Source organism: Zeus faber (assembly GCF_960531495.2).
Source record: "Zeus faber genome assembly, chromosome: 9".
NCBI lineage: Eukaryota > Metazoa > Chordata > Actinopteri > Zeiformes > Zeidae > Zeus > Zeus faber.
Window position 1 is genome coordinate 17,398,554 of NC_137197.1, and position 10,596 is coordinate 17,409,149.

Here is a 10,596-nt window from a genome sequence, read left to right on the forward strand (position 1 = left end):
CCTTCCCTCCCTCTCTCTCTCTCTCTCTCTCTCTCTCTCTCTCGCTCTCCCTCTCCCTGGTTTCGGCGTTGGGAAGCGCTGTTTCTCTGTGTTCTCCTCTCGCCTCACCACGCTGTTTTTTCCACCACTTATTTCCTTTGTTGTGTCAAAAAATTAAAGTCCGCCGACGAGCCCCCCCAAAAAAAAAAAATTAAAATTGTTTTTTTTTTTTTTTAGAAAGCATCTGTCTCAGATTTACCAGCACGCCCCGCACCTCCACCACCTCCTCCTCCTCCACCACCACCAACACCACCAGCACTACTACCCCCTTCGCTCTGTGTGCCGAAAAAAAACCTAAAAACGGGCGTCATAAACCGCTAGCGTTTGTTTTTTTTCCACCCCCGCAGCCCGTCCTGTGTGACGGTGTGTGAAACGTGTGATTTTTTTTTTTTTTTCAGCTTCGCAGTAATGGCGGACACTCTCCTCCTCCTCCTCCTGCGCGCGGAGAACGGGGAGGCACGCGAACACATTGGCTCGTGAACACAATTAACACACTGGGAGAGGCGCACGCGCACATCTCTTTTTTTTATTTCTAGGCATTATTATTATTATTATTATTATTATTATTATTATTATTATTATTTAAGGACCGGGCGCTGCTGTCCGTTACTTCCCTCCCAATGTTTTCGTTCAAAGAGACGTCTTTGGTATTCGTTTTTTTGGGGGTGTATTGTAGTTCTTTATTTTATTTCACTGTATTTTATCCTATTGTATTCTATTATTATTATTATTATTATTATATATTTAAACACAATCTCGTATGTTAGATCATATTCCACCTAAATTGTTACATAATATATTACATTCTGTTTGATTATATCCTTAAAATTGACGAAATGTATGTATTTTCATGTTTTTTTTAAATCTATATGTTTCATACTGTTTATCTATGCATACTTGCACAATTTACTACTCGTTGTCACTATGTGAATTGTTTATACAGATGTGTATTGTTTTTGAAGTTTTAGGTTTTATTGTGCATTGCAAATTTCTATTTTAATTTCTATTACTTTATTACTGCCTATTGTCCGATGTGTGCTGCTGTAACACCGCAATTTCTCTCCGGGGATGAATAAAATATTGTGGCAAGCTTACGCTGTGAAACAAATTGATCAATTGAGACAGAGCATCCTTTTATAAGCCACCGCCTGTGTCCTATACACCACACGACCAACAGGGGCGGCATTTATTTTTACAAACAACAACATACATCAGAATACCGAGGCCACAACCGGCTATGTCAGTCCATGTCACGGTCCTGTCCTCAGTCAACAACAGCAGTCTATGCAGTCCGGGTCACCTCCCCAACACAAACAACACAACCCAACACCAACAGAACATCCCGAACAACTGAAAACATCTAATACACCAAATAAAACACCTAATAAAACACAACGGAGACCCATAACATCTCCAGACGCATAATCCTTTGCGTTGAACACAACATAAAGCCACGGCCCACCCTCTTGGGCCGCTAAATAGCCCCCACCTGATGGGTCAGTGGCACCCGACGACACCATCACCCAATACAAAGTCTGCGAAATGTCCCCGTTGGCAACGCGGGCAGACTGGCCGCTAGTATTCCACAGTGGATGCCTCCAGGGCACGGTGCGCAGTCAGTTCATGGGGTGCCGTGCTCACCCTTGTCGCCAGCAGAAAAAGGGACAAGGGGGAGATAGGGAGCAAGTCTGTCTTTGTGCAGCACCACCACGCGTCCCGACCCGGCATGCACACCCTGTACACCACCTCAGTGATCTGCCACATAACATCAAAAGAGACATCCCTTTTGTGCGGGTAGGAAAGAACACCCACACTCGTCCCCAGGACCCCGAAATGGGTGAATATCTCCTTAACGAGCCTCTCCGCCATTGTAGCCGCACTCTGATCTGGCACCAGCCAGCCCCGCACTTGCACAAACACTGTGTCCGCTCCTTGATGTTACTGCAGCTACTAGTTTGACAACAGCAGCCACTCGTCACTGCTGGTCTGGGTGGCCACCACCATCAGCGTCACGCGGTCCTGCTCCTCCCGACGCTAACAGTAGCGGCACTCCATCGACGCAGAGGGGCGGCGGGAGAGGGCGTCGTTACCATGCTTTCGCCCAGCCGGTGCTGCACCTCAAGGTCATATCCCTGTAGGACCTTCTAGCCACCGGGCTACCTGGCCCTCAGAGTAATGAAAGTTCAGGAGCAAGGTGAGAAAGGCATGGTTGGTGCGTAGGAGGAACCGACTGCAGTGCAAGTAAGGTTGGAAGTATCCCAATGCCTGGACCACTGCCAGCAACTCCTGCCGGGTGACGCATTAGTTCCTTTTGGCTCAGCTCAGTGCCCGGCTGTAGTAGGCCACCACCTCCTCATCCGTTTTACCTTGGAATAAGACAACCCCCACCCCCATGTTGCTGGTGTCAGTTTCTCAACCTGGCCTGTTGAATGAAAGAGAGGTAGGGGACCCCCTGGCTGCTGGTGGCCACATAGAGTACCCCTTGGCGGCTGTCGCTGATGTAGAGGACCCTCTGGCGACTGGCGGTGACATAGAGGGCCCCTAGGTGGCTGGCGGTGATGTGGAGGGCCCCTTGGTGGCTGGCAGGGGCATAGTAGACCCTCTGGTGGCTGGTGCAGCTCGAGCAGAAGCTGTCGCCAGTGGTCTTACCGAGTCCTCCTCCTTTGGCCATGGGTGGAGCGCTACGGTCTCCGAGATGATGGTGCGCATGCCCCAGGACACGTCAACCCGGGTGCCCCCAGCCGGTCAACAGGTCCGGGCGGATGATGCATGGGTCTAGGATGTGGACTAGCCAGAACTCGTGCACCATCTCCTGGTCTCTGACACAAATTCACACAGGTTTTGTGCCCGGCATACTGGCTCTTTCCCCCCATCACCTCCTCATCTTGACAGCAGTAGGGGTCCGGGCTGAAGAGATAACATTACATTACATTACATTTAGCAGACGCTTTTATCCAAAGCGACTTACAATTGTTCAAACACCGACGGACGCAGCCATGAGGAGCAATTAGGGGTTAAGTGTCTTGCTCAAGGACACTACAGCATGCTAGCAGGAGGAGCCTGGGATCAAACCAGCAACCTTTAGATCACTAGACCACCAGCTCTACCTCCTGAGCCACCATCCCCTGGCTTACTTGACCACCCCGGTGCCCTGCAGGATTCCTGGACAGACAAGGGTGATGTTGGACCCGGTGTCCACAAGGGCTTGGCAAACCTGGCCACCGACTTCACAGTCCACACACAGGCCCCTGGTGTGGCCAAGGCAGCTTACAAGGGTGTATCGGCTTGGAGAGGAGTCGGGTTCGAGAGCGGGGTTACCCTCACTGGGCCGCTCCCCTGTTGTTTCCCGGTGGTGGACGGGAATGAGGCTTGGGTGCAGGCGCCGGGCGGTCATGGCCTATGTGACCAGGCTCATCACAGCAATAGCAGCGGTTACTGGCTCACATGCTGGAGTAGGCACTCTGGCAACAGTGCCCACAGGAAGGCATACAGGACGATGTCCTCTTGGACTGCTGTGCTGAACTGCGGGTAGTGACGTGAACGTAGAGCTGCACATCTGCCTCAAAGGTACCCAGGCTTACTTGATCTTGTACCAGAAACACCCTCCTTCTCAGTCGAGATACACTGGCGCTATCGGATCAACCTGTCCGCTAGTCCATCTCCCATATAGCCTCTGCTATTTCGCAGAGCTCTCCATGAATTTGTTCCATCCCACTTCTGACACCAAAGTGGTTAGCCTACACCGTGAAACAAATTAATCAGTCGAGACAGAGCTTTCTTTTATAAGTCAGTGCCTGTGGCTTACACCGCACGACAAACAGGAGCAGTTTCCATTTATTTTTACAAACAACAACACATCAAAATCCCAGAGGCTACAACCCACTACAACAGTCCACGTCACGGTCCTATCCTCAGTCAGCAACAGCAGTCTACGCCGTCCTGGTCACTCCCCAACACAAACAACACAATCCAACACCAACAGAACATCCCGAAGAACTGAAAACGCCTAATAAAACACAACAGAGATCCAGAACATCTCCAGACCCATAATCATTTGCGTCAAACACGACATAATAATAACATAAGATCTACAAAATATACTTGAGAATCAACATAATAAAATAAGATCAAGATTATTTTATAAAAAATATATTTGATACTTTATTTAGCTGGTACTTTATAAGAAACGGTTATTCAATGTATTTCTGTTACTCATGTACTCCCCTGTACTCTACAGGCCTACGCTGTTTCCATTTTTGGTGGCAGGGCCCTCCTTTCTCGGGCAAGAAGGCACCCGAACCAGACGTGAAAGGCAGCTGCGGTGAATTTGAGAAACTAGTGTAGTGAGATGTGGTCAGCAAACTGTCTGTATCGATAAGCATTCACAAAAAAGAACAGCACCCTCGGATGAAAAATGATCCTTACCATCTCAAGGGACTTAACAGAATAATCCATGATTTTATGGATTGCCACTTTAAATTTTTTTAAATCCATAATAAAATAATTTGAGGCAATATCATTGGGGCGCCTTTGTATTTAAGTTGTTGCTTTCTTCTGGAAACCAGAGACTTTCTTTTGTTTTTATTGTTGTGTTTGTAGGAACCCACCTTTATTTTGTTCTGCTGCCTATCTTGACGAGGTCTCCCTTGAAAAAGAGGTTCTTAATCTCAATGGGACTTCACTGGCTAAATAAAATCTATTAATTATGTTCTGTAATGAATAGTATTCAATTGACTGGTACATTTTTTTTGTTATCATTGTTTTATTATTTTGTGATCAATATAACTATCCAACACGAGCAGATGCAAAAACATTCAACGTTCACGTGTTGAAGTCCCTCAAAAAGTATCCACTTTTGGTCAAAATGAAACCAAACCTCAGAACAGACATTTTGAACACACATGTCCGCGCACACTGATCATTTTAACCAGACAAATTCTCTTTAAAACCGGGATAATAAGTTACAGTCTGTATGCTTAAACGTTTGAAAGGTGACCCTGCGTTAAATACACAGGCCGATAGGGTTCAAGGTGCAGTGCCCTTGGTTTGCATCGGTCCACAAGCTTCTGTCCAATCACATTAGTCCCTGTGTTCTCAGCAATATTTGTTGTCCAGAACAAGATTAGCAGGGGTCAAAGTTTCTATTGAATAATCTGCCTCTGTTTTATATTTTACTTTCCTCCCACGACAGCACATCTGCAATTGGCCAGTCTCAAATAAAGGGTATCGAAATAGAGTAACCAACATGAGGTTTGCTTCTCTGCAGTGTTTTTTTTTTTTTTTTTTGGTTGGTTGGTTTCCTTTCTCTCGATCCTTACTCAACTCTCTGCAGTTGAAATATTTCTGGGTCCCAAGGGGGAGCACATTCCTCCCACTCACTGTTGTGTAATCTCTGACCCCCCCCTCCCCCTCCGCCTTTCCACACACACGTGCACACATACACACGCACACGCACACACACACACACACGGATACGCACACACGCACACACGCACCACCACCCCCTCTACCCTCTGCACCAACCCCCATTCTTCTATCCCCACCTGACTCCCTAAACGCCCAGCTCAGATAGACTCAGCGGCCTGTCCGAGTTGTCTGGCCAATGTTTTGCAGAGAAAGGACAATCGACCGAAACCACGAAACAAAACTCTGATCCCCGACTCTGCAGAAAACAAAAGGCCCAAGGGACGTAAACGCGAAAAAGACTTCTCCGTGTTCGTTTAAATTCGTTATTGGGTGCAAAAGTGTAATGTACATCAACAATTGCATGTATTCATATTTGTGAAGGCAAAGCCAGAAAATATAAGCAATTATTTATAGATGCCATTATGGATGGAAAGAAAGACAGATAAATTAGGAAATGATTATATATCGGTATTATATATCATAAATAAAGTATCATAATATAAATATTATAAAAAAAATACAAAAAAAATAAAAATCCCTACTGTAGAATGTAAGTAAAAATGAACACATTGATTTAGTATCAAACACTACGCAACAATCTCTTCTGTTTCTTCTTTAATAAATTAAACGTTTAAGTGAGCAGCGTAAACGCCTGATGACGCACCGCGGCGCAGGAACGCGTGTGCGCGCGCGCGCGCACTTCGCCCACCGGACCCCGCGCGGCTCGAAACTCCACTTCCCGCAATGCACCGCGCGGCACGTCGGTCCCGTGCACTTCCGGTTAGCGCTAGGAGCACAGCGGGCGAAATTGTGTGAATAGTTCCACCGTCAAACCGTCTCCCTGACACCGATGCGCCGGTGTCCGAGGCTCGCATAGCGTTCACACAGCGGCTGACCCCACCCCAACAACAACAACATGGTAGGCTGCCCAAACATAGAGGATATATATTGTATTCCTGTCTGTGTTGGAATCGAACGTTTGGCTAGCTAGCTAACCAACCTCTCCGTTCACTTGATAGCGGTCTTGTAGCTCTGTAGCTAGCCCGAGCCGACCGAGGCCAGATGTGTCTGAAGAACGTTGCCGTCGATTCGACGCGGACGCGTGCGTGCGTGTGTGGGAGGCAGCGTTTGCCGTTCGAACGCGCCGTCCGCGGCGATGTGCGCGTTGTCGTTGAATGGCGGGGTGGGGTTTTCACGCCGTTCGACCCAAGCTAGCGCCGCCGTCGGCACCGGACCTTTAGGGACCTGTTTACCCGAACGGAGGGGTCGCGGTTTTTTTTTATTTTTTTAAACACTTTGGATCAGGGGCGAGTCGCGACGATCAGCTCATCCGCCCACCGTAAAAAGTAGCATCGTACCTGCTGCTGGTGCCTTCGAGGCTCGATCGGTCTCCACTTCCACTGAAGCCGACAATTCACTGTCTTATTTCCAGTGATGGAAGAAGTATGAGGTCAATCATGGGCAGGAGTTTATGTGGGACAAGCAGCGTATTCAAGATTCAAGATGTTTATTTATCACACACATATACATACGACAATACATATATGTAGAGAAATGACATTGCAACACAACTGGAGGTTACGCACAATAAATACTAACTGGCACAATAGCTAACTAAACGAACTGATTCCTGGGTTTAGGTCTGATATCGCGCCAAGCGCAACTATATGGTCTTACGTGATCAGCATCGGTTGGATCAGTTCTCCCGATGTTTGGAATTCAAACGGCAGATGTTGTGACTGTTAACTCCCCACCGCCGCCCGTTTCGGCGTCCCACCCCTTTGCCGCCGCCTTGCCCCCCCCCGCAGATCCGCTTCATCCTGATCCAAAACCGAGCTGGGAAGACCCGTCTGGCCAAGTGGTACATGCAGTTCGACGACGACGAGAAGCAGAAGCTGATCGAGGAGGTGCACGCCGTCGTCACCGTCAGGGACGCCAAGCACACCAACTTTGTGGAGGTGGCTGCCGTTCGTTCGTAGTGTGATTTTTGGATTAGTGCTTGTCAAATCATGTTGCCCCCTCGATAACCGCAGTGTCACTTTATATCAACGTGTTTCGGGCCACGGCACATTGTCTCTTGAAATGGACGTCACCATATGAGATCAATAACCGGTTGAGTGTGTGTTCGTTTCTTTTCCTTTTCAATGCAGTTTAGGAACTTTAAGATCATTTATCGGCGCTATGCTGGCTTGTACTTCTGCATTTGTGTGGACGTGACGGATAACAACCTGGCGTACCTGGAGGGGATCCACAACTTCGTAGAGGTATTTAATCTTGAATCTCCTGCTTCCCCGTGACCCGATAAGCAACGTGCGTTTTTTTCGTCGTGTGTGCTCCTCATCTGATATGGTTTGAGGAATGTCTGACGGATTAAATTCACGTGATCTCCTCCTCTGCCATCCAAACGCTACGTAACAGGGAGCTCATATTTTTGTAGGAATATGAACTAAGTTGAGATAAAGAAAGTGGATTTGCCTTTTATTTAAGGCGGGGGGGTTGTTGGTTATTGCCTGTTGCGGCGGTGGTATCATATTTTTGTGAAACTTAAACATCGCATTGTGAATTCATCAATCCATAGGCCAAATTAAATGTCAGCACTACCGTGCGATTGAATGAAAACTTGTGATTATTTTTCGCCCCACCCTTCCTATTTTCCTCTTAGGTGCTGAATGAGTACTTCCACAATGTGTGTGAATTGGATCTGGTGTTCAACTTCTATAAGGTAAAGAAATAAAGAGCGTTTTGGTTTTTTTTTCGTCTCAGCCTTTGGTGATTAAAGAAGTTAACTGCTTTCCAATGTGTCTTTATAACACTCATTCGGTTTATTTATATATATATATATATTTTTTTTATAGTCAGAGGTGGAGTATTCTGTTAATTTATTTAAAGGACAGTAATCAACCCTACTAATCACCATGGTGACATCTGTGAGCGCGCTATGCAATTAGCTGGATTTTATTTTTAAGTCCACCCACACATTAACCTTTTGAAGCAGGCGTCGCTGTTGTTTTTTTTCTGGTCGACATCTTGGAGACGACGCGACGTCGTCTCCAAGACCCCCCACTTCCCGGTAATTAATCAAAGTGTTAGAGATTAGCTCACACTTCTGTCGGGTGAATAATCCTTTCGCCGCCGTCAAATACAAGACAACTGGTTAGTGTCTGATGTTGCCCGGCGTTTTCTAATTGTATCGTACTTGTGCTTAATTGCAGGCGAGTGTTTGCTCAGAAATAGACTTGTTTTTATCCAACGCACGTTCCGTCCGTCTCTCCTCCCCCAAGGTGTACACCGTGGTTGACGAGATGTTCCTCGCGGGGGAGATCCGGGAGACCAGTCAGACCAAGGTCCTCAAGCAGCTCCTCATGCTCCAGTCACTTGAATAGGGACACCCCCCCCCCCACCCAACGCCCACCCCAAGGAAAAATAAACCCCGCCCTTTGTTGCAGTCGCCCTGGAAGGGACCACTTTACTGCAACTCGAACGCAGCTCCCACTCCCCCACCCAAAAAGAGCCCGGCTGGGGGAAAGCGCACCGTTCCAGAAAACAAACAAAACAGTATTGTATAGATAATACTATGTCACGTAGAGTTTTTGTAACCGAAATGTTACAACCATCTGTTCGTTGTCCATTTTTTTGTTGCTTGTTGCTAAACCCCCCCCCCCCGCCCCCATGTAAAAGCTGTGCATTCAAACATGTTGCAGATACATGGAACTAAACATTTCAAAATCCTGAATCTGTACAGTACCACCTCAATTACTATGAACTTTATATTCAGTTGTTTCCTTTCTCATGGCCAGTTACTCTTTGCATTTATTACCGTGCAGCGCGGTGGAGATGACAGCAGCGCTTCACCGAAGCCGACCTGTTTTTTTTTTTTTTTTTGTTTTTCTTTTTTTTCCTTCTTTGCAACCGACCCCAGCGACCTTGATTTAACAGCACGGCTGTAACTAACAAGCGGATGATCCATCCGTTCGCCACTTTGACCCAAGACCGGAGCCAGGGAGCCCACGGAGATGGAGATTGTTCCACAATATTAGTCGTGTAGACTCGCTCGATATTAGCCGTTTTGTACCTGTATCCAAATACAAGTGAAACGCCACTCGAGAAGCCCTTCAGAGCCATTGACCCGTTTCTGTTAGTTCACAGTTCAGTGGAGGGTGCTCGTGATGAGTGTCATTGAGGGTGAGTTATGGCAGCCTGTCCTCCTGGCTCAGTGGTTAATAGTGTCTTCGATGGATGCACTCTGCATATCATTTTTGTTCTATCCTATGCATTTCTGAAATCAATGGTGGTGTTGTTAAAATTTTAACATCTTAAATACATGTATCCAAACTCTCGAGTTTGAGAGCTACCAAGGGAAATTGAAGACAAAAGCTTGTTAGTTGGGATCTATATTTTATGTCAAGTAGTTCTGTCGAGTTTGGTGTGGCACGCAGTATATCGTACTTAAGTGAACATGATCATTCGGGATGTTTGTTTCCGACACGTTTATTAAGCCTGGTATCAACTCGTGTTCAATAGTTTTGGTATCGTTACTATTTGGTTTCTTCATAATGGCAAAAAAAATAAACATGCTTTGTAAAATCAAGTCGACAGTGATAATTCATCTCTCTTCTCTGGAGTCTGATACCTCCAACACTATAAATCTTAACAAATCCACTCATCTACACAAAGGAGCCATTTCAGGTTGCTGTTTACTAATTTTTGTATTTTATAAATGAGTTAGCATTTTGGCGAAAAATGTACCGATTGCTCTCCCGTCCACCTGTGAGTATGTTGATGGAAGATGTGGTTGTCGTTATTACCCTTTCCTGTTGTACTACCCTTCAGGTTATTTCCAATCTGTGTATATATATATTAAAGATGAATGAAGTACCAATCAAGACAAGTGTGCCTCAATTATTTGATTTGTTGTAACAAAGTTGTTTTTCTTAATCACCCCCCCTCTCCCCCAATTACTATAAATGTTTTCCTAATAATCCAATTTCTAGTTAATTTAATACAGAAAGACTGCAGGATGGTTTGGGATTTAATAAGTATTGATTTTCTCGTTAGCCTGTTAGCGCCATCTAGTGGACAGCAGCGAAACCCCTTCACAGCAAATTATGCAATTGGGTTATGAGGTCATTCCAACAGCCAGTCAGGGATCAA

At 46.3% G+C, this 10,596-nt stretch overlaps 1 protein-coding gene across 1 annotated transcript; it reads left to right on the top strand.

Moving 5' to 3' along the window:
• Window positions 1-6,223: 6,223 nt before the first annotated feature.
• On the top strand, window positions 6,224-10,324 carry ap2s1 (adaptor related protein complex 2 subunit sigma 1). Its single transcript, XM_080006449.1, has 5 exons — window positions 6,224-6,364; window positions 7,254-7,403; window positions 7,596-7,709; window positions 8,108-8,167; window positions 8,727-10,324. The coding sequence occupies exons 1-5, from the start codon at window positions 6,362-6,364 to the stop codon at window positions 8,826-8,828; spliced, it is 429 nt and encodes a 142-aa protein (XP_079862575.1). The 5' UTR covers window positions 6,224-6,361; the 3' UTR covers window positions 8,829-10,324.
• Window positions 10,325-10,596: the final 272 nt, after the last annotated feature.